Genomic DNA, 24158 nt, shown 5'->3' with positions numbered 1-24158 from the left:
ACAATCAGATCTGCACGTTGTGCCCATCCACCTGCTCCTGCTGCCCAATGTAGGTGTAGCTTGGAGGAGGAGGGCCAGTAGCGAAGGGATGGTTAGCTGCCACAGTCCCTACCCTTAGGAAAGATGTCCAAAATAAATTTGATGCTTTACAGCTGCAGTTTGGCTATTCCTGTATGTCTTGGTCCATCTGCTATCCTTTGTATCCATGACACTTCAACTACTAGCTGGAATATTCTTACTATGTCTGACACTACTGTTGATAATCTTAGCATTAGCTTCAAGAAGCACTGTTACTTTTATGGGTGCTTTAAATGTTTTGATTGGGAATTGTCTGCACTTAAAATCAGCTTTGCCATGGCCCACACGCACAATTTTTCTTTAGGTCTGCAACTGCAGCTGTGTAAGAACTCAGCAGCTTTAAACCCTTCTAATATTTGCTTTGTTTCAATGCCATGCAGTTAACAATTCCTTCTCTTTTGGCTGTCTGATAATGGCTTCTTTGTTTCATTACTGGCTGGAGGACTGAGAGCCATTTTGCAAAAGTATTACAACTTGCTCCTTGGTCCTGTAGAGACCTCTGTGCCCGGGACACTTCTGGAACGCTGCATTTTTTAGTGTGTGTTTCTCACTCTGCTTCCGTCGCGTGGCACAGTCTCGGTGAGAATCCCTATGATGTGATTACCAAGGAGAGATTAATGAGCTCAGTGCAGTGCCTTCCAGGGGCCCTGTGGATGAGCTGTGGTCTCGAGCTCTAGTTAAGGATTTAGTTTGGTTCTTTTAAACAAATCCTGCTGACACACAGGGCCAAACACATTGTCCTTGTCCCATCTTACAGCATACCTTTTTGATGAGCTCTAGGAAATAAAGCGCACTTGATCAAGGCTGATGTGAATAACTACCCCTCTACCCCTTTCTTTTTACCTTGTTCCGGGATCTCAACTTTTACCACTAGAACTCTTTAACCTCCAGAAAGGAAATTATGAAAAATGATGGGTGGAAAAACTATCAAGCTTTTTGTAAGTCTTGAGGTGAAAAACTGTCTAAATGCATAGAAGGGTAACTGAACTTGCTGACTATCTCCAGAGGCCCCTTCAGCCTCAACTCTCCTGATTCTGTCAGGTTAGCTGCTGCTTCACAGATTTTCAATTTTCTGTCATCTCATGGGTGAACTTCTTGTACCAGCTCTTGATTGGAAAACTGTAGGTATTCCACATTTGTGGTTGTTCTGGTTTTGTCTTTGGGAAGAGAGAATTGTTCTCTCTCAAGATTAGCTGGAAGTCATCTGTATACAGTTGGCTGCTGCTGGAGGTTATCACCTGGAAAGCAATTGTCCTCTTTACTCTTTGAGCCCTGTCCTTCAAGGTAGTCCTGTGTCATTGTTTGGATTTTGAAGCAGAGCAGTGATCTTGCCATCATTGGCATGATGCTTTTGGGTCTTGAGTGTCCTTATCAGGTTTTAGTTTCTGCACACAGACTTTAATGGGAAGCCTTATGGTGGGCAGCTGATACACATCCCTGTGTTGTGGTGAGAGAGTAAAAATGGCCGGTTGGAAGATGCATAGATGGTTTGAAAGCAGCTAGGTCCTGCTGATGTAGTTGTTAGAATTAGATGGGTGTGTGGCATTTATGTAGCTGATAGTGTGGGATAAATAGATCCCTGTGATAGATAACACTTTCATAAGAAATTGGCTACAGAGCCTCTGAGATTAACCCAAGTTTAGGGTGTGTCTATCTGTGTCAGGGCAGGCTCAGTGGCAGGATGTGTTTCAGACAAGCTTGGCTGTATGGTGCATGATACTGCTACCTACTGTCCTCAGCCTCTGAGAGTGGGGGGAGGCTCACCAGCACCTTGTGCCAGCATTTCAGCAACTGAATCTTCCAATCTGATGGGCTCATTCTCAATCCTTGTACCTAAAGGATGCCAGCTCTGCAGTTTATAGCAGGTGAAGGACACACCTCAGGGCTTGCTGGTATTGTCTTGGGGCTGTGCGCAGTTGTAGAGCCTTGATACATCGTTACCCTCATCTCTTCTGGTCCTACCGTCATTAATGTCCCACGGAATGTTTCTGGGGGGAAATAGGGAAATAGGAGCTGTACTACTGTTGAGAACTCCTGGTTTGGAAGGAGGAGTGCTGCTGTGAGGAGATTGCAGGTAAGTCATTTTCCCTCTGCGAGACATACCCCATTTCAGAGGAGCCTTAGGATAGCCTGGTGTATGCTCCATGTGCACTGCAACGTGGGGACAGGGTCTGTGAGCTGAGAAGGGTTAATACCTTCTGTTAAAGAGCTGATGTATGTTGATATGAACAGTTCTAAATTTTAGTCCTATTTTGTAACTTTCTGTTCATTGTTTTGCATGGTACTTTCAAAACCATAATTTTGGACCTGTATGCCAATTTCCTATGTGTTTAACAAGCTTGCTTTTAATCTATTTTTTAGAAAGCTAAAAGCTTCTTAACTTATATTACAATTTCACCATCTTAAAAGTATTTTATAACTACTGCTGTCCTTTGATTTGTTTCCATTTTATTTCTATTATCTTGCAGCATCTTTTATCCAAATTCTTCTTTCTTATAAATCTTGTAAGTAGGAACCAGTAGCTTTTCCTTAATTGCTGTCATGCTTTTCTTTCTCCATAATCCCATGTTTTATTTGTAAATTCATTCTCATTGTCTCTTGTAGCTTTTGCACTTTTACTTGAAAAAGACAAGTAATATTTTTGTGTGTGTTTTTGAATGGGGAGGATTGTTGGCAAAAGCAAATTAATCTGCCTGAATCAGACCCATCTTTTCTGTACTTTAGTCTGTGATCATGTCATGAATTTCAGGACTTTGCACTAACCATGTTTTTTTTACTTAAAGCTTAATTTACAGACCTAGTGTTTGATTTGTATGCATTGTGCATGTAGTGTTTTTTTCCAACTACAGTATATTGCTGGATAGCTTATTTAGGAAAAAAATGGCTCATGGGAAGATGCATAAAGATTTGTACTTATTTTCTACTTAATGTCAATGAAAATTTATGAGGTAAACGTAGGTTAAATGATAAAACTGAAAACAAAAAATTAGGAGTAGGCACTTGTCATTAAGACATTTCCTTTAAAACAAAACAAAAAAAGTACCCTATCTGTAAATTATCAGGTATTCCAACTGCTAAAGTGTTAACATGCCTTTGTTGGCAAGGCTGACTGTGAATCTGCTGTTCCCCAGTGTCCCAGAACTGAGAGAGGAGAAGTTCTCTTTTGCTGGTAGAAACACATAGGTGTAATTATGTCAAGAGTACACATTGTCTGTTTGCTTTTGTAGTTTATGAAAGTTTTGGAAATCCATCTAGTCTTAGCTAAAAACAAGAACACACTCTTTAAGATGTTAGTAATCCTTGAGCAAAGCTGTCCAAGGAAGAGGAAAAAAATTGAAAAAAAATCACATTGAGTGCAGTATATATTTTGTTTTGGTAGCTGTCCTGGAAGAAAGGATGCAGCCAACAGAGCAAGTGGTCTTGTATCCACACAATGCTGATGTGTGAAAGGGAGACCAGAAATCTCTCCAGAAAGACATGGATCGGAGTGGTGTGGACTGGCAGAACTGGCCTGCAGGGAGGGAGCACAGAGCTGGGCAGAACCAGATTAGGACCCTCTGATAGGGTCACAGACGTTCTTGTCGGATAGGGAGCAGGAGATGGCCAGCCCATAAGTAGCTGCTGTCTGGAGGCTCTCTTATTTATTTAGTGGTCATGTGAGGAGAGGGGTTAAATTAGGAGTATGGGATTCCACAACCTTCTCTTTGTCATATGGGGCATTAAAATTTTTTGATTTTTTTTTTCCTAAATAAATATGTTTGTACAACAAAACTGGATGAAAGCCACTTGGTATTCAGGGCAGCATGAGATGAGTAGGCCAGCTGGAAGCGAAGCTCTTCCTTGGAGGTCAATAGTAATGGTACCATCGAAAAATTTTTCTTTTTTGAGGGAGCAAGGGAAGGTGGCATTTCATTTTTGTGGGGACCAGAACCAGGTGAGGCAGATCCTTGCCCTTTGAGAGAGGATAGGAAGCTAGTATTGAATATAAGCACTCTCTTCCGCAAAAAGCTGGGACAATCTCTAGGATATGAAGGTCAGTTGTTGTCATCCTTATGAAGTAAACAAGTTAGGTACACCCACAAATACTTCCTAAACAGAGGCACTGGCTCAAATGCAGTGAACTAATAGCTTCATGTTAACTACTAAATTGGACTTGATCTTTGTGTCCAGGATCCCATGAGCCTATTCTGTACATTATCACGCCCAGTGAAACACTGTTTTTTCTCTTCCCAGCTATAGCAACGCAGGCTAGTGTGGAGTTCCGCCGGAAAGGATCCCAAATGTCCACAGACACTATGGCTTCCAACCCCATGTTTGATGCAAGTGAATTCCCAGACAACTATGAAGCAGGAAGGGCAGAGGCATGCGGGACACTGTGTAGGATATTTTGTAGCAAGAAGACTGGGGAGGAAATATTGCCAGCTTATCTATCCCGGTACTAACCTATCTTCCAGTTGCTTTATTGGTGTAACTTTATCATGCAGAATAATTCCCAGTGAATAGCATTCACTTGCTGTCTGAATCCTATTTTGCCAGTTTAAAAACACCTAGCTGGCCTTCAGAGGCTGGAGGTGGGATTCCTGGCTGAGCCCACCACAATTTTCCTTTCACATTTTCATGATGCTGCTTTCCACTGGGTTTTCTTTAAGTTTCAGTTGAAGGAGAGTGCCTTAAAGTGCCTCAAGCTGGAACGAACATTTTCTTTGGCACTTTCTTGCCTCATGTATTTTTATCTTTGTTGAGTTTGTCACTGAATATTGTTCAGATGGAAAAAAATAGTGTGCAGGCATAAGACTTTGTACACTTTATTAGACCATAAAAATTCTTGTGTTGTCAAATACCACATCACTGGGTTTGTTTTTTTGTAGTTACGTTTTTTTCACCCTCTGAGTATTGAAATGAAGTAATATCCCATGATTTGAAACAGTTGTGTTTGAACTACCTCTGTGTTCAATTTTATTTCTGAGAAAATGCAGCAGTATTGCCTGTCATAGTATACCTTTTTCACAAATTTTTGTTATGTAAAGGAGCAAATGCTAGAGGCAGAGAATCAGTTTTAAATCATGATTCTCTCAAACTGTTCAAGTACATTTGTCCCAGATGGCATTGAAACGTCCCAGAAGACTGAACAATTTTATTTCTTGGATGTTGTAGTATTTTTTGTATAGATAGTTCACATTTCTCTTGGTCAGTCAGTGGGATTCCTCTGTGTCTGCAAGACCTTTGAAACAATTAAGAGGGCATACATGTTCTCTAACAAGAACCTGCAAAAGAGGCTAACTTCTCTAAGATGATGGGTAGCTGGGTTTCTGCCCTTGCTTTTTCATTTGAAGTGGTTATGATGGTTAAGATTGGTCTCATTTTCCAAATTGCTGATAAGTGTGTTTTGTCCTGACATCCTGTCCATTGTTCTGTCCACTGCTCGCCCAAGATTTCACAGTATTTTTCTCGTACTGGGGAGTTAAAATCAAGATCTTGATCCCACCCTTATGTGGGAAGGGAGTAGTGGAGAGCAGGTGATCCACTGTTAGTAACCAGCTGGTTGTGCTTACTCAGCTCCCAGTCTGGGTGTTGCAACAAGTCAAAGATTTCAGTAAAACTGTGCTGCAATGGCTTTTCATATGAAATACCTGTCATTTGTGAGGGTTTAATAAGCTGGTTAGGTGTGCTTGCCTGTGTTTAAGTAATGTAGGAGAAGATTTATATCAACGTTTCCTAGCTCTGTGTTTTGAAACTTACTCTGTTTTATATAGACAAGATCAAATAGTGGCTGCAGAATCATGTGGAATTCTGATGATTTTATGTGCAAATAATTAAATCTTATCTTTCTTTGTCAGATTTTACATGCTTTTAATTCAGGGTTTGCAGATAGCAGATTTCGTTTGCCACCCGGTTCTTGCCAGTGTTATTCTAAACTCTCCTCCTCTGTTCTGCTGTGACCTGAAAGGCATTGATGTTGTGGTTCCCTACTTCATTTCGGCTCTGGAGACTATTTTACCTGACAGGTAAATTGCCGTTTCCATCTAGACATCATCAGAGATGTTGGGAGCTGTTTGTCTTTTGTCATTCCTGCGTAATTTCACCAAAGGAATTCTGCTATGTGGGGCCCACAGCATGTGTGTATTCGATGGTGATAATAACAACACTGTGTAAGCTCAAATTTTCGGTTTTATTTAATGCAGTTTTCTTTAAAGCAATAACAGCGCTTATTTTATGTGAAATATGAGTTGCTAGCTGCATATTCATTGATGCAAAGCAGTGCCTTTAAGAATAGGAAAATATATTGAAATATGTCAAAAATATATTGAAAGCCTATTGATTTTAAAGTAAACTTCCACAAGATACACATTAGTGGCTGTTGTTGCAGTGTATTCAATAAGTAAGTAATCTTATGCGTCATTAAACGGAAAAGTTGATAATTTAGACTGATGAAATTGGAGTAGGTTCTTATCAGAGCTTTTATAGATTTCTGAATGTTTTGCAAAGTTAGGCACTTTAAAGTAGTCTCTTTCAATGTATGCGTTATGTCTTGGTACTGTGTTTCATTTTGATGTTAGGCATTTAGAAAGCATTATTTATCTCCTGGGCTTAAATCTCAGCCTCTGCTTCTTTGGCTAGGTCTTAGAAAGAAACAGCTACACTGCATACTACAAATTACTTAAGACCATTGGGTGGGTGTATATTTGATATTAACTTAGTGGTGTTCCAGGTTCTTGTGAAAAGTTGATTAACTGTCTGATGCTTTGATTTGCAGAGAACTCTCAAAGTTTAAAATCTATGTAAACCCCACAGAGCTAAGAAGAGCTTCCATTAACATCTTGCTATCTCTGTTGCCTCTCCCTCATCATTTTGGAACAATAAAGTCTGAGGTAGTACATTTATCACTATGTTTTGTGTTCCATATTTCTTTCCCTGGGAGTGGGATTTGGATGGGTTGTATTGGGTGTTTTCTTTAGTCCTGGAACTCTTACAGTGAACGTGAAACAGTAAGACCATATCACAAGGTGTCAGTAGCTGTGAACATTGGCTTTTGAAACCCTGCTGACATGATCTTTAATTGATACTGAAATAAGTGTATTTTTTCTTCAGGTTGTCCTGGAAGGGAAATTCAGCAATGATGAAAGCTCAGCATATGATAAACCAGTAACATTCCTGTCCTTGAAGCTGAGGCTTGTGAATATCCTTATAGGAGCTTTACAAACGGAAACGGATCCCAACAACACTCAAATGATACTAGGTTATTTCAGCTTTTTAATGTATTAACTGTATTATAGAAATGTTTGTCTTAATCTGTTCTGGGATAATATGGGTTATTAGTGATGTGTTGCTTTGCAAGAAGAAGGTTTAAATTCCTAACAGGTTGTCATATGTGTAATCTCCCTCAGACTATGAAAACATCTTAAAAAGCCTCACACGTATGTTAATCTTTCTATGTGGAGTAGTACTTGAAAAGTAGAAGCAAAAGTAAAGCACATTCTAGCACAGAAAGTCAGTCATAACTAGAAATGGAAGTAGGTAAAAATGTCATAATTTTAGGAAGGATTCCTGACTAATGGATTTCAGAGGTAAAATCTTAGGGTTTGGCACGGTTAAGCCTAAGAAACATATTGACATATTGGTGACTGGTCGTCCAGCATTGGCAAAATACAGATGACATTTTTTTAGCAGTGTGTAAATCCTCAGACAAAATCCAAAAGTTTTGGAATAGAGTGTGGAGCTGCACTATGCACTGTTTAGCAAACTGTTCTTCAAGGTAGTCAGTGGATTAACATTATGCTGAATACTCAGAAAGGAAGCAGATGATGAAAACTTGGATAGTGCATAATCTGTCAAGTTAAATATATTTTCAGATAAGTACAAATGTACATGCCTATTATTCTTACTTGTCCCCCCTTAGTCTTCTCTTTTTAGAAGTGGTTTTTTTGACATGATGGTGTTCTTGCCCTTACCACTTCATTTTGTCTGTTTAAAAAGGCAAAAGTCTTGTGGTGTGAGAGGGTTGTCTGCCTTGTTCTGGGAGGCAGATAGTTTACCTGCTTAACAGGGGAGGGCAAGAAAATGATGCATAGTTAAAGGAAGGGAAACAAATCCAAGTCTGCAAAGACTTCTGGAAGGTTATCTTGCAATAGTTTAAGCAGTTTCTTTTCTCTCAGAAGACTAGAGGAGAATAATTTGAAAGAATACTTTGTACCCAGTGCTGATGAAGGGGTGAGAATATCTGTGGTTGCCAAGTGAGACCCTCAGAACATTGGTGCACCTGAGGTTGTCCCACCTCCAGTACTATGTCTGACACCTCAGGGTGATGCTTTGTTAAATCCCACCCCTGTGGTCCCATGCCCCTCCACACTGCAGCCAACTGGGTAGCTGCTCTACCTTGAATGGCTTTTCTACTGGGAATTATTATTCCCATGCTAATCCCTGCCAGTTCACCTGCCTTGTGTTCCTCCTCTTAAGCTCCTGTTTCCATATGTGAAGTTATTTCCTGCTGGATTTAGCTGGAGGGGATTAATGAATCTCCAGTTTAGCTAGAAATTCTCACATGTGCCACCAGCTTCTCAAAAAAAGCAGGGTTTGTTTCCTTCTGCCAATAAATGTTTGGCAGCAGGTGGTACATTTCATAGGATCACAGAGTGGTTTGGGTTGGAAAAAAACCTTAAAGCTCATGTCATTCCACCCTGCTATTCCACCATGCATTCCATCCCCATTCCCTGGGTAGGGCCACCTTCCACTAGACCAGATTGCTCCAAGCCCTGTCCAGCCTGGCCTTGGACCATTCCAGGGATGGGGCACCTACAGCTTCTCTGGGCAGCCTGTGTCAGGGCCTTCCCACCCTCACAAGGAAGAATTTCTTGCCACCATCCCACCTCACCTTGCCCTCTTTCAGTGTGAAAACATTCCCCCTTGTCCTGTCATTTCCCTTCATTGAGTAAGTTGTGTTTTCCTAAATTTTCATTGATGGATGAGACAGGGGAAGGAGGCAGAAAATTTAAACTGAAGCCACCACATGTGCCAGTGTCAGCCAGTTTCAGGTCCATGTCCTTATTGCTTCCCTCATCATCTGGGGGTGATGCTGCCAAGCAGGGTAACCTGAGTTTTTAAATGAGCACAGTCTGATGTGAGACAAGGAACCCCTCCAGCCCTTCTTTGAAGCCAAAATCCTTCCAAACTGAGGAATTTGACAGACCTGTCACAGAACAGTTGGGGCTGGAGGAGAGCTCTGGATATCAGTCAATCTCCCTGCCAAGGCAGAGTCAGGAGGAGCAGATGACACAAGAACCTGTCCAGGTGGGTTTTGAATGTCCTCAGAGAGGGAGACTCCATGACCTCCCTGAGCAGCCTGTTCCAGTGCTTTGCCACCCTCCATGGAAGGAAGATTTTCCTCATGTTGAGGTAGAACTTCTTGTATTTTAGTTTGTGCATTACTCTTTGTCCTGTTGCCGGGTACCACTGAGCAGTCTGGCACCATCCTCTGGACACCCACCTTGAGATATTGATATGTAATGATGAGGTCCCATCTCAATCTTTTTTAGACTCTGTTCAATGCATTTTTAACATAGCTGAAAGCACTCTGTCTCAACTTTCATCTGCTTCAAATGGCTACGCTCAAAGCAAGTCCTGTGTTTTAATAAGAGATTTTATAAAACAGGACTGCAAACCTCTACGTTAGACCTTCCGTGCTGCTTGGTAACTTTCAGTAGTGAATTCTTCTGTAGTCCATAGTTACCTTCTTCTATCTGATTCTGCAGGTGCAATGTTAAATATTGTTCAGGATTCAGCACTGCTAGAAGCCATTGGCTGTCAGATGGAAACAGTGAGTATTTTTCTGTGAAGTTACTTCAGAAAGAATGCATTCCTCACTTTATCTGCTACTGAATGGGACTCAGGTCTTGCGGTTTGGTCTTTTGTATCTGAGAGCTTAGGGAACTCAGAAATTTTCTCATCTCTCTAAACTGCCTTTTCACTTTGCAGAATGGTGGTGAAAACAATCTCTTCAAAAGCCACAGTCGCACAAACAGTGGCATTAGCACTGCAAGCGGTGGCAGCACAGAGCCCACGACACCAGACAGCGAGCGGCCAGCACAGGCCCTCCTGAGGGATTATGGTAAGGACAGCTCTTTGGAAAACCCTGTCACGGTATGCCAGGTTGATGTTTTCTGGGTTTTTCTGTTCTGCTTCTGGCTAAAGGTTTCATGTGTCCAGGTGTTTGAAGCCAGGGGGATAGCCCAGCTGTGTGCTGCAAGTCTGCATTCACATGTGCCTTTCCAGTGGTTGTCTTAACCCTACTAAAGGACTCTCAACATATTCAAAATCAGAATGTAAAAGCTTATGAAAAAGGTGTTTGCAAACTTCACTTTAACTTACATTTTCAAGACACTTAGTTTCTGTCAACAAGAATGGGATATATGTACACCAACTGCAAATTAATTGCTTCATTAGTTTTGAAAGCATTCCAAATGCTCACCTGACCTCTGCAGCACCTTTTCTTAAACCACATTTAAAGAATCTTTCAGGGAGTCTGGCTTTTATAGAGAAAGTAAGGAGAAGGCTTGTGAGATGTCATACACTGTAACAATAGAATTTAGTAATTAACTTCAGTTTGCTATGTCTTGTACTGTCCATTTTTGACTCTCTGTAAAATCCATGTTCTAAATCTATGTGTGGTAAGCTGGCTGACTGTCAAGATCCTGAAATTTCATTTGTTCCTTTGGTCTTCAATTTGACTGATATTGGCCAGGTAAATGTGGGAACAAATCACCTTTATTGTCTTGTAGCCTAGACGGACAATTCTATCATCACCAACCAAAAATGTTTGGTGGTGTTTTTTTATCTAGTTTTGTAAATAGCCAGAAGAGGCAGATTATCAGGAAAGGCTTCGGTATATGCTGGGTATTCATATAAACATATCGGTGCTTTCCCTTTTCCCAAGGATTTGCTTGTTTGAAATTATCAAAGTGTTAGTTTTCTGCACACCATTTGAATTGTGTGTTTAATTTATGTGGGTTTTCATTGACAAGTGCTTGTAAAAATACTCATTTGTATGATTTAAAAAATCTTCTAAATATTTGAATTACAGTCTTCATACCATGACATACTTTGAAATATATTTTTGTAGTGTATTCATTTTTATTGGATTTTTAAAATTTCCTGTGCACAGAGGGTAAACTTAATGAGTTTATGAAAATGAGCTTATGAAAAGAATTAGTGTTTCCACTGGATGCTTCAAACAAGAGAAAATTGAAAACATGATGGTCTATTGTTACTATTTAGCCATAGTAGACTCTTGAATCTGCTCCTGGTGTGACATTGGACATAGTTCTTGAGTGTTAAATAAGGTAATTTAAATTTTGGGAAGGATATGCCTTATCTGTCATAGTTCTCGTGTCTCTTTATAACTAGTCATTGAGCAGTTTTTTATTTCTGACATTAATTTGCACACTTAAATTTTAACAAATACGGATAGTGTTTATGTTTTGTAGTATTTTGAAGAGAGAACAACTGGTACTTAAAACATTTTCTATTTTTAATTTTTGGTTAAAGGTTGAAGGAAACAGAAGGTTAAAAATAATTGTTTCTCTAGCACTGATTCTTTCATTATCTGTGTCTATTGAACTAGTGCAGCTTTTGATAAACATTAGGTGTGGAAAGAATGGTTAACTTCTGACACAGATATCTGAAATTACATGTTCTCCTTAGTTCCTTAGTACAACTGCTTATGTTTAATATATATTACCAAAGCATGTATTTTCTGGAGACTAAAAGACATAACATGACAGACAATTTAAGTACAATAGCAAAACTTGAAGCTGGCTGTTCTGCCTACTGAAATGCTGCAGAGCTCTGGGATTAGTCAAAATGTCTTAAAAAAATTAAAATTGAGCTAGCTTGTCCAAATGGGTTTTTATAACGCCAGGAGAGTATGTGAGGGAGTTAGCCTGTGCAAAAGGCATCAACCAGTTTCAAGATGGTTAGAGTTTATTTTATGTCTGTATTGTGTCTGCTTTGCCTTCTGCCTGTGCTTTGCTTTTTGTCACTAATGCTTAGTTATTTTCCCTCCCTGTGGTGTGTGGTTTTGGGGTTATATCCTAGCTCTTCATACAGATACAGCTGCTGGATTGCTGATCCGCAGCATTCACCTGGTAACCCAAAGGCTCAACTCCCAGTGGAGGCAGGACATGAGTATCTCTCTGGCTGCCCTGGAGCTGCTCTCTGGACTGGCAAAGGTGAGACATGCAGCTTGGTGTGCTCTGGCCCCTTCTCACAGGGTGGCTGTGGTTCTGCTGCCTTGGGTGAAAGTCATGCCACAAAAGAGATTCTGTGGCTGACTTTGTCAGCAACTGTTCTGTTTGGAAATGAAAAAGAAATAGTACTGCTATTGTAGGTAATTTTCTCCCAGTGTAAACACACTATGGCTCAAAGGACACGTGACTTGGGAATGCCTTTTAGCTGAAGCTTCTGTTGTGCCACTTTTCCCCTTCCCTCTCATCTTAGAAATAGTTTTTAGAGCTTGATAAAACTTAGTGTATTGCTAATAGGAAGTGTACTTAGAGGAGCCATGATAACCTGGTGTGACAATTCAGCATTTCCTGTCATAATCTCTCAGGAATTCAACAGCTATCTTTTAATGTGTGTCTCAGGCAGTTTTTAGAGCATTAAGTCAGCACTGAGCCATATTGGACTGGGTGTTTATTCACTGCTGCAGTAGCATGAACTGAAGAATGTATTTGAAAGTGTTCAGTAGAGCACCATACAGAGCCAGGGCTTTCTGCAGCTTGTGTGGTTAAGCCAGGGTCTTCTTGGTTCGTTGTTGTTGTTTTTTTTTTGTTTTTGTTTTGTTTTTTTTTTGTTTGTTTGTTTTGGTTTTTTTTTTGTTTTTTTTTTTTGTTTTTTTTTGGTTTTTTTTTGTTTTGTTTTGTTGGGTTTTTTTTGTTGTTTTTTTTTGTTGTTTTTTTTTTGTTGTTGTTTTGTTGTTTTTTTTTTTTTTTGTTTTTTTTTTGTTTTTTTTTTGGTTTTTTTTTTTGGTTTTTTTTTTCTTCCAAGCTTATGTGGATTGTGGAAATACATTATCTTTTCAAATGTATCCCCAGGTTAATGTTAAATATTGTAATCTTTGTATAATTCTCATGGAACTGAAGTAATTCTTGCCCTGGAATATAATATTTCCCCTTTACAACAAAGTGGGAAAAAATTGACCACTTCCTCCTACAGGACTACTGTGTGGACTTGTTCTGCATGTGTCTTTAGAGGTGACATGTCCCAAAGCTTTTCTCAGGTAGGGGCTGTTCCCCTGTCTTCTATCTGTTCAGCACCAGGTTATTAGTGGGACTTAAAAAAACAAAAATTTTGTTTCCTGCAGGAGTGCTGGTTCACAAGCCTGCCTTTCATAAGCTCATCTTGAGGGGACTCTGTTTGCTGTAGATCATGAGCTTCTGAAAGATGTTCTAGCTAAATCCTGGGGCTCTGAATTGTCACTCCCATTTGTGGAGTACAGCTGCCAGGCTTCAGTGCTGGCACCAGCATGTCCATCCACCTCCCTGCTTGGATAAGCATGGTCAGATGCTACAGAGCAGAAAAATCCATCTGTTCCCATGCTGAGTCACAAGCCATGAATAGGAGAGAAAGTTCTTTAGCCTTACAGTGCAGATCCTCATGGCTCATTGTGCTGTTTCCTGACCTTCTTGTCTGGAGCCTTGCTTTCTGCAGCCCTAGCTGGGAAAGAAGCAGAGAGAGGTGTTTGCAGTGAGTTTTGGGGAAGAGGTTATGGGGTTTTTATCAGTCTGCTTGTCCAGGGATGGCTTTTTTGTTCCTTTTACCAGTGGTGAAAGTTATTGTGCTGAGAATATGTTTAGGGGACAGTTACTTGAGCAGGATGAAGCCCTATGGAAAGGAAACTTGGCAATAAGTGGGTTCTTGGAGATGCAGAATGGGTTGCTAGAGCTGAAGATGCATTTGTGGGGAAAAAAATTCAATACTGCAATTCAATTTGGTTTCTTACCAAGCCACACTGGTACCACTCCTGCTCTTTGAAACTAAGTTATGCAATGTGGTCACACCTCAGTGCAGCATTTCCTTACTTTTAGTTTCAATATCCATCACTGTTAAATAATTTTACCTGCAATTTTAAGCTGTAATCAAAAAAGAGCTCAACTGTTTATTGCTGTTTCTTGAAAGTGCATTTAGAAATGTTTTCAAAAACTGTTTCTTGAAGATACTTGTGGAGGAATTCTCACCCTGTCGCCCTTGTTGACGCAGGTGAAGGTGGTGGTTGATCCCGCGGATCGGAAGCGCGCCATCAGCTCCGTGTGCAGCTACATCGTCTACCAGTGCAGCCGCCCGGCCCCGCTGCACTCCCGGGACCTGCACTCCATGATCGTGGCAGCTTTCCAGTGCCTCTGTGTCTGGCTCACGGAGCACCCCGACATGCTGGATGAGAAGGTCAGAGTCTCCCATGGATAGGTTTTGAGTGCTGCTTCTGAAATGACTTTTGTGCCCAACCTGTCTGTTCTCAATACTTTAAAATAGTGTGGTTTGCTTAGCTTTCTTAAGAATTACATAAATAATTTCTGTGCAAAATACTTCTGGACTTTAATTCCTGATCTTTATTTGCCAATATGGTTTTTGGCTTTAAAATTACCTTTATAGTTAAAAAGATTGCATGTTTCAGTCTGTCTTCTTACTTTGTGAAACTGGAAAAAGAGAGAAGAAAAGAAACCTGGAGAAAACCAAAAGAGAAATATAGAAATGAATGGGGTATCCCATAGCTACCTGCTGCAGGTAGCCATGACTCTCCTTATTTCTCAGCTCTTACTTGACGAAAGCATTTTCTAGGCTTAACAGAATTCCTTTGATGCTAATATTTTGATAATCAGAATTTGTTTCAGCAATTTTCTAGAAACTGAGCAAAGCATAGCTCAATATAAGGTGGAATTTACTTGGGAAGCTTGAAAAGAGCAGGAAATGAGAGACATGTTTTCAATTGCCTTCTGCCCTGCTGTTTAAAAAAAATTTGAATGCACGTTTTCATTGTTAGTCTCTTTCAGAGCCAACTTAGTGATCTTTCTGTGTTTTTATAGATAATAGATATACATGTATTATATATTATCTTTTTAGATAGAGCATTACACACCTTTATTTTTTATTTATTCTGTAACATATAAAAATAAATATATTTTTAAAAAGATGATGGGAAACCCACAAGCAGAACTTCATTTAAAGACGCTTTCTGCACGTGCTTTGGAGTACTGGTATGGCAGTAGGAGACTGTGATAGGATAGGTTCCCTGGATGTGGCACAGGTTATGTTTAGTCAGTTGCATAATGCTTTATTCCATTTCATTATGGTCTTTTTTACTTCAATTACCACTATAAGGAGACAGTGTTACATACTGTGTGCATAGTACTGGACACTGAGTAGCTTATTCCTGAGTCACAGTAGTCCGATGAGAACCTTTCCATACATTTGCAAGTATTAAAAATGCAGCTTTCCGGGTGCCTCCTCTGACATTTACTTTAAATTTCACCTGCTGTATTGTTACTCTGTAAACTCCTGCTGCAATTCTTTGTGACCAGTCTTTTCAGCTCAATGCTGGTTAATTTTGTTCTGTTGGAGAACTTTGATTTTTCTCTTCACCTTTTATTCTATATCAGCAATGAATATAAAGAAGGACAAAGGCCAAGACACAGAGCCCTGTCTGGTTTCTGGTGGTACAGCCTCACCAATCCTGTTCAGTTTTAATCACTTACTTACTCAGGAGAAGTATTTCTTTATTATTCTGTAGCTCAAGCCATGAGATCTGAACCTTTGTGGTAGCAATCTGAATATTTTCAGTGGGTGATTTTGTTCTGCACAGCACTGGTGTGTCATATCTGTAGTTCTACTGAATGTTGGCCTCTCCTGTAATAGATTTGTTGAAGATTTTACAGTGTACTTTTAGAATGTTCTAATTTTTCTTTTGGTGATTTAGATACCATGATGTATTTTACTAATGAAATATTAATGTATTTTACTAATAATGTTCGCAATTGAAAAATTTGGAAAAGGATTTCTTGCAGCTTTCCAGATGAGTTCATCCTTAACTTAAAACTTCTGCAGAGCATCCTATAACTACATTTATTATCTCTTAAAGTATGTTTACGTTTTTCTGTTGCATTCATAATAGTCCTCTTGGCAATTTGGTATACATGCAATGAAATAATACATTGTGTGTATTTATTCATTCAGAGAACTTTTTATCATTAGAATATAAATAGGTAATATAAGTACACATCTATAAACAGAAAACATACCAGTTCTATAATAAACATGATCTTATTTTAACAGCGTAGGAGTAATCTTCTGCCTTTAAATAAAGAGCTCATATTACAAGCAGTGGTTTTTTTTACTTAATGATATATCACTGTTTCCCTGAGGTTTTGGATATGTTTATCCAAGTTCTTCTGCCTCAAGGTGGTTCTTGTGTTTTAGGATTGTTTAAAAGAGGTACTGGAGATTGTGGAGCTGGGCATTTCAGGGAGTAAATCCAAAAACAGTGAACAGGAGGTCAAGTACAAAGGAGATAAGGAACCAAACCCTGCATCCATGCGAGTGAAGGATGCTGCTGAAGCTACACTGACATGGTATGTAATTTGTCAGAGCACCTTTAATGTTCAATATTGCCTTGTCTGAGAGTGTTTAATAGGGTGTTTGCAGCTGGTGGTCCCCAATGTAACAAGAGTGTTTAAGAAGTTAGGCAGAAGTTCCCTATCTTTGCCCTTTGGGCAGGGCTGTGCTCGCCCCCTCCCCTTGCAGGGAGATCTCTCCCCCTCCCCTTGCAGGTGTTAACAGAAAACAGATTCCTCTGATCACTGTTTTCCCCTCCTGCCTCCTCTCTTCCTTGTACAGCAAAACCCAGACCCTCCTCCAGCCGTGGTGTTCTGTTCCCGGCCAGGCCTCTCTGCAGACAGCATTCACTTACCCCAGTGATCCTGTCTTCCCATTTCCTCTTCTCCTCAGCCTGATAACATATGCTGTCCCCACTCTGGCTGGGAAACTGGTAGACACTGTGTGACAGCAGGGAGTGGCACATGCAGCACATGTATACTGAAGCAGGATTGGATGGCTTCCTGCCCACAGCGTTTGGCTTGATTAATATATTTGAGAGGTTCTGCTGGAAATGCAGTTACAGATAATGTGTGGGTTGGGGAAGGGAAGCACAGAGAGGAAAATTGGGATTTGCTCCAGCGAAGGTGGAAAGCACTGTGTTATGGGCTGAACAGCATAGTGGCAGACAGGACAGACTGAGGATGGGGAGGATAAATATGTTTTGCAAAAGGCAATGGCTGGTTTCTTTTTTGCTCTCCTTTAGAATCCAACTGTTATAAACATTACTGTTAGTAAAAACAACTGTGTAATTTCCTAGAAAAAGCAACTACTTATTGGAACTTGTGGACAAATCCATATTGTTGCCTGAAAGTGTTTATTTTTATTTAGAGAGATGAAACTGTTTTCACAGTAAAGTGGAAAAATCAATAGACTTACTTTTGCTCTGGGTGTTGGTGTCAAGGGTAAAGTCCTGACTTAGATCATGTGAACTTCAGTCCAACGCTGGACAACTCTCATTACTGGTTCCTGCCATAGAAATTTTCAATTTCTAATAGTGTTAGTGAGACCCTGTACAACTTCAAATGGTTTAAAACAATGCTTCTAGGGATCTCCTAAAGCTGTGGCTCCAAGGAGGTGGGCACTGTTGGACCCCCACCTGGAGGCTTTCTTCCAGGGAAGATTGCCATCAGTGATAGTTGTGCTTTTGTGATCCTGTCACCTAAGGTGTGCCAACCCCTTAAAGGGCTTTAAGTTACTGTAATCTGTACTTGAAGAAAGCAAAGGCAGTTTTAACTAGGGCACTGCCATATCTGTCCTGCTTGTTAATATGAAAGGGCTACAGTATGGATGGTTGGAGAAATAATGTTTTAAAAATGAACATAAAGCTATGGAGGGGTACAGATTTTCATGCTTTAAAGAATGTCTTAATATCTTTATAACCCAGGTTATAAAGAAGCTCATTCTATAGGCAGAGTATCCTTATTTGTAGGTTTTCATGCACGTTTTTCTGAAGGTGCAGGTTATCTTAAAACAACCTGATGGGTGAGGGCAGATGTGCCCTGATAATGTAACTGCTAGGTCGAGATACAGATGAAGAATGGGAGTGAAAGTTTGTGCTTGGGTGGAACAGTTCACTTAATCTGACATAACTCTCAACTTTCTTCTCACTTGCAGCATTATGCAGTTACTTGGAGCATTTCCTTCTCCCAGTGGTCCTGCTTCTCCTTGCAGCTTGGTGAATGAAACCACGTTAATTAAATATTCCCGTCTCCCTACCATAAACAAGCACAGCTTCCGTTACTTTGTTTTGGATAACAGTGTCATCCTGGCCATGTTGGAGCAGCCTCTAGGGAATGAACAGAGTAAGTTCAGATTTCCCATTTCCTTCTTTCTCAAGCTAAAACTGTCTGTACAAAGCTGCAAAACAAAGGTACTTCATCAAGTGTCTCTCTCATGTTTCAGTGAGACACAGAGAAGAGTGTTGCTCTGGGTGGGAATAACTTTAATGCCAGTGATAATCAAATGTGCACAAGCCTACCCAAATTGTTCATGCAGTTGTCCAAGTCGTCTTTCAACCAGTTAGATCCTATACTTGCTGCTGACTACCATTAAAATAATGGGTGATGGACAAAAGCAATAGCATTACGTTTTGAAACATCCTTGTTTGTACAAGAATAAAAATCTAAAGAGTATCGGAAACTTGATAGAGATATGCTTAACATATGGTTAGTACATCTCCTTTATGCTTGCACCATTACTGCTGCTTGCTTTAGGCCTCCTGTTACTGTATATTTCTATGGGTGCTTTCAGCTTAGGTGGTTTTAGTTGCTTAGGAACTGTTACAACTTTCCCATGTGTGATCCTGTTCTGTTGATGACACCTCCTGTAAAGGAGATTTGTCACAGGGTGTTGCCTTTCACAGCTGAGTCTAACTCATTTCAGCTTCATGGTCTTTGGCCATCAGGAACTTCTATTACAAAAATCTGGTATTAAATGAACAGAATAACTGATCCCTCGTAAGTCATGGTGTTACCTATTAGAACAGATGAAAATTCTTTAACATGTTACCTCAGTTAAAGACTAACTTATGTTAGAGCTGATGTATTGTCCCCAATACATTTTCCTCATCTGTAGATAGGATGGAGCCTAAAAACTAATCTTGAAAGCAGATATTGCATAGAACTGCATGAACTAGTGCTGAGAAGTTGAGTTGTGGTCCAGAGTGCTCTGACCATGTTGAAAATCACTGAATAGATCTTGCAGGAAGTGACAATGCTGGGAGTCATTGCCACATATCCACCCCCAGTCTGTGTTGGAGCAAGTGTGTTCCCGACTGGAGTGGATTAGAGTGTACTAGAATGGCCTAAGCAATTCTCATCCTCACTCTGCCTCTGCTAAATGTGTTACTGTCGAATCCTGCAAAGCTGTTGGAATCAAAAGTTAGATTATCTTTTCTTGCTGTGTATAACTTGCTTACAAATCCCCTTGGAATTACAAGATGAATTGCATTAATGCACAAGTACATCAGGCCAGTTCTGAGGCAGATCACAGAAGTGAGTGACTGAGGAGCTTCTTTGGGTTCTCTTTGTGTGTGTGTGCTTATGTACAGGGTGTGCATAGGCTGTGCTGCACCCTGAAGTCCCCAGGGAATACTGGGGAAGGAGTAGAGTTCTGGGGAACGAGTAGAGTTCTAGTTACCTGATGGTGCCAATGTGTGGTTTATGTGCACAGAAGATAAATGCAAATATCTTTAAGAAGGAAAGCTTATGATGAAGTATGATGATCTCATCTAAGGTGACTAATATTGGTGGCCTTTTAAATCTTTCTTTAAGGAAGACTGAAATCCTTGCAATGTTAAAACCATCATTGTGCCAGTAGAAAGGCACCTCAGAACTCTGTAGTCTGACCTCCTACTGTAGACTAGGCCAGCACTGGATTTGGACCAAGATAACACAACCTGTTGTTGTCCAAGTGGGTCTTGCAAACCTGAGAGGACAACTTCTCTGTCTCCCTATTCCTTGTGGGGAAAAATTTTCCACGATGTGGAGTCAGAATCTTCTGAGTCTTTGTTTGACCATTATCTTTTGTCCTTCCACTGTTCCTACTGCTGCTATTTGTGAGGAACTGTTGAAGAAGGTCATGGAAGCATCATGGAAATGGTGTCTCCATATGGTCATTGTCTCACCTAAACAGGCAGTGGCTAGACAATCTTCTTTGATTTCCTTGGAGATATTTGGAGAAATTGTGATCTGCATGAATTTGGATGAAAGTTGCTTTTAATATTGAAACTGAGCTGGCAAGTATTGAACTGACATAGTCAACTAGCACTAGCTGCTGCAGAGAGATTTGCTTGATTCTCACCAGGAGTTTTCTTCAGGGTCAGGGAGGAATTAACCATGAAAGAAAAACCTCTGCTGTCATGCCTGCATTTTCTTCTTGTTGAATGATTACACAGTGAACTGTTTGCAGTATATGATGATGTCTTATTCTCTTTGCCCATGTGCTTTGCAGATGACTCTTTCCCCTCCGTCACGGTTTTGATCCGTGGGACATCTGGAAGATTTGCCTGGGCCCAGCAACTCTGTCTTTTGCCAAGAGGAGCTAAAGCAAATCAAAAGGTCTCTATCAAAGCCCATAAAGAAATCTTTAACTTAGAGATGTTCAGCAGAAATTCCACTAATGTGAGACAGCCCCCCAGAGCTGGTGATTATACATTAAGGCTGAGCCACGGGGCCTTTAGCTGTAGGTAATGTGCCACATCTCTGGTGACTCTTTACCACTTGTGATTAATATTAACTACAGGCTGTGAAAGTGCTGTTGCTTTCTCAACTTGCAGACTTGCTTAAGGGAGGGAGAGTTCTCTTTTTTCTGAAATCATCTTCTGAAGTGATGGGATAAGGTACGGTGTATTTGGTGTGTAGGCAGGGCTAGTTTTCAGATGTCAGGCAAAGCCCTTGCAGCAGAGAGAGTGAAATCTGGAGGTGTAGAATGTGGTGCTGCATAGAGAACAGGTCTTCAAGCTACAAAGCCTGATGTTGCAAAGATGACTGTAAACCTGCTGTGAAAAAAATTACCTAGATGAACTCTGGAACAGCTCTGGATAGGAATGGTGGAGGAGAAATACCTCAGTCTTACTTTACAGTAAAATTTATTACTGCAGTTATCTAATGGAGCATGTACTCTTGTCTTGAAAATTTCTGTCTCTGAACTTCTCCAAATCTTTAAACTCTTCTCATGACCCTCAGTAAAAGAAAGGCACTAATGTAGCTGAAACGAGGGCTTGTCAGTCTTAGCTGGCATGTTCACATTTAGATGAATGTGGTCTCTGTGAAGCAGCCTTTGGGGAGACCATCCAGGAAGTGTTTGGAGCTCTGCTATCTCTGGAGCTGAGACCCTTGGCTAAATAATCTCAGTCCAGGTGTGCTACCTCCTACACTAAAGGGCAAGCCATGATCTGACTGCTGACCTCCTCACCAGTTTTAAGGGAACTTTTCCAACTTGAAGGCATTCTATAAGATAATTGTTAATGGTTTTGCCCTTTTGAAATGTAATGAGTAGTAAACTTACAAAACAACACTGAAGATGCCATAAAGGTCTTGCTTGCTTGGAGCTGATCCATCTCTAAACCTGCACCTAGATCATTTGTTGCTTTCTTTGGTAACTTGAAGATTGGAATTGCATAATGACAGTATAGAACATGATGTAGTAGCAATGTCAAAATTGCATCATGATCCATGATGCAAATCCTTTGGCTATTGTGGCAGTGCATCTCTTGATCCACAGCATTGCTGCTGTCTTTGAGGCCTTGGCTTGTTGTGATCATCACAGTCTGGAGGGTTGAAATGGAGCTTCTCAAATACTTGCCAGCTTTCTCTAAATACAGTTAGAATGGGCTGAAAATAAGATGTTGCTATGTAAGCTTGCCATTTTTTTATAGGTTTGCAACTGTTTACAGGCTAGATGCTTAGCAGGGTCCATAGATTTCAAAATGGACAGTTGAGTTTTTTTAAAATTTACAGTCACGTTTTCAATGCAAGTCTAGTAATTTAAAGTATTTAATGTTTTTTAATAATGTGCTGCTCACTAATAGTAGTTTTGGTGGGGAGGGAAAATGTTTTTCATCTGTTATATTATTGTCTAGTGATGCAATACCTTGAATGTAAAAACAACCTTTTTTTGTCAGACATTTGTACCAGAACCTCGACCAGCTCCTAAAAACGATGTTGGGTTGAAACACACTGTGAAACAACGCCCTTTTCCTGAAGAAGTGGACAAGATTCCATTTGTGAAAGCTGACTTGAGCATTCCTGATTTACATGAAATCGTGAATCAGGAAGTAAGTAATTGTCTCTGACTATATTTTGTTCTTGGGGTTTTTGTCTGTTCATGAGTTGTGCACTTATGTCTTACTGTAAATAGTTTCACTCTTTGGCTTGTCCAATTTCATATTAATGGAATAATAACCTCTGCAAATTAGTTAAATCTATGCACTTCTCCAGGAAGATGCCAATGCTTTGGTTGTGTTATTTGGGAGACACTGCTCAACATGTTTTATTACTGACCCTAATATCCTGGTACTGTAGGAAGCAATGACTTGCACTTTGTTGCTTCTTCTGGGGAAATGGAAGGTCTTTTTTGAGACGTTTCTGGAGGAAGAAGAGAGTGCACGTCTCAAATATTTTAAGGTTTCACAGGATCTAATTTGTTTTCGTTTCTGTCCTCTTGAATAGGAGAAGCCATAGCTGCTACTGGATATTCACAGAGCTCTCCTATGCCAACAGGGTGTTTAGGTGCTCACTTTGCAGTGTTGCAAGATCTTTTTGAAAGTGTTTTAGTAACTATTCTGATGGTGGACTGCAGCTGCTGCTGTAGAGCTTTGCTAAGTGATGGAGCTGTTTTCTTAGTGGATCTTTGTGATTTTGGTGACATCAGCAGTTCATGCAATGTTTTCCAGCTCGAAGAGCGCCATGAGAAGCTGAGGAATGGCATGGCTCAGCAGATTGTCTTTGAGACTTCCATAGATCAGAAAAGTGAAGAGGAGTGGCGGAAGAAGAGCTTTCCTGATCCCATCACGGAGTGTAAGCCCCCGCCACCAGCACAGGAGTTCCAGACAGCACGTCTGTTCCTCTCTCACTTTGGGTTCCTCTCATTAGAGGCGTTGAAGGTGATCTGATACCTCTTGGTGTTGTGCGGTTCTTCCAGTTCCCATGTGGTTTGGCTTGACAAAAGGGAGAAAAAAGTTTTGTTAGTGGAAGATCATCTCTGTACTTCCAACTACTGTTCAGCTGCAGTCTAATCAAATCAAGTGATAGATTCCAGTATTCCAGAATTCAGAGCAAGGTTGTGAAAGACTGGGCCTCAAGTTGAAAATGCTGTGAATAGGTGTCTGTATCTTTCTTTTTAGTAGTTGCATAAGCCATCACACTCAAATGTTCACACTTAAAATCATTCCACAACTTGAGTTAGGTTTTGGGGTGGTACTTGAAGACTCTCTGAAATATAACTACCACAGAAGTTTTGCTGCAGAGGTGGTTGTGCTGAGGTGGTTTAGTCGTACGTAAACACTTGGTACATAATAGATGTAGAGGTTTGTTTTTAAAATTAAAATAATTATTTTTAGAGATGATCCATATTCTTAATTTGAAATTCTGCCTCTTACCTATGGATTCTCCCTTGTATTTGTTGCTTTTCCTTCCAGAAAGCTCTCAGGAAAAGTAGATTGTAGAGCGTTTGCAAAAATGATGTCTGAAAGTGCTCAGTGTATTATGTATCAGTGGTATTTAAGTTAATCTGAAACTGCACATGCAACTGTGTGGATAGCTGTGATATTCTGAAAGCATCTGCTGTTTTCATTGTGTGCTCTTCTTGAGCAAAATATTATGTCTCTCACTGGCGAAGTACCACTTTTGTTTAATGAGAGTGGAATGCAACAAATTGTCAACCTGTTACGCTTGCTGTTACTCATTTACAATGACAAGATTGTATCTCATCAGAAATCCCTG

General features: G+C 40.3%; 1 protein-coding gene across 4 annotated transcripts in view; it reads left to right on the top strand.

Moving 5' to 3' along the window:
• RALGAPB (Ral GTPase activating protein non-catalytic subunit beta) overlaps positions 1–24158 on the top strand; it is a 62248-nt gene that overhangs the window by 22306 nt on the left and 15784 nt on the right. For 3 of the 4 annotated variants that reach the window (XM_053992818.1, XM_053992820.1, XM_053992821.1), the window contains 13 exons: positions 4312–4513; positions 5916–6083; positions 6833–6947; positions 7168–7315; positions 9825–9889; positions 10048–10180; positions 12166–12299; positions 14329–14511; positions 16540–16691; positions 18331–18518; positions 20668–20774; positions 22340–22492; positions 23111–23320. In XM_053992818.1, coding sequence (XP_053848793.1) covers positions 4312–4513; positions 5916–6083; positions 6833–6947; positions 7168–7315; positions 9825–9889; positions 10048–10180; positions 12166–12299; positions 14329–14511; positions 16540–16691; positions 18331–18518; positions 20668–20774; positions 22340–22492; positions 23111–23320 — 1958 coding nt within the window. The remainder of the gene's footprint in view (positions 1–4311; positions 4514–5915; positions 6084–6832; positions 6948–7167; positions 7316–9824; positions 9890–10047; positions 10181–12165; positions 12300–14328; positions 14512–16539; positions 16692–18330; positions 18519–20667; positions 20775–22339; positions 22493–23110; positions 23321–24158) is intronic. The other variant, XM_053992819.1, reaches the window with a different exon arrangement.

The sequence above is a fragment of the Vidua macroura genome, chromosome 17 (assembly GCF_024509145.1).
Source record: "Vidua macroura isolate BioBank_ID:100142 chromosome 17, ASM2450914v1, whole genome shotgun sequence".
Taxonomy (NCBI): Eukaryota; Metazoa; Chordata; class Aves; order Passeriformes; family Viduidae; genus Vidua; species Vidua macroura.
This window is presented reverse-complemented; position numbering and strand designations above follow the sequence as displayed.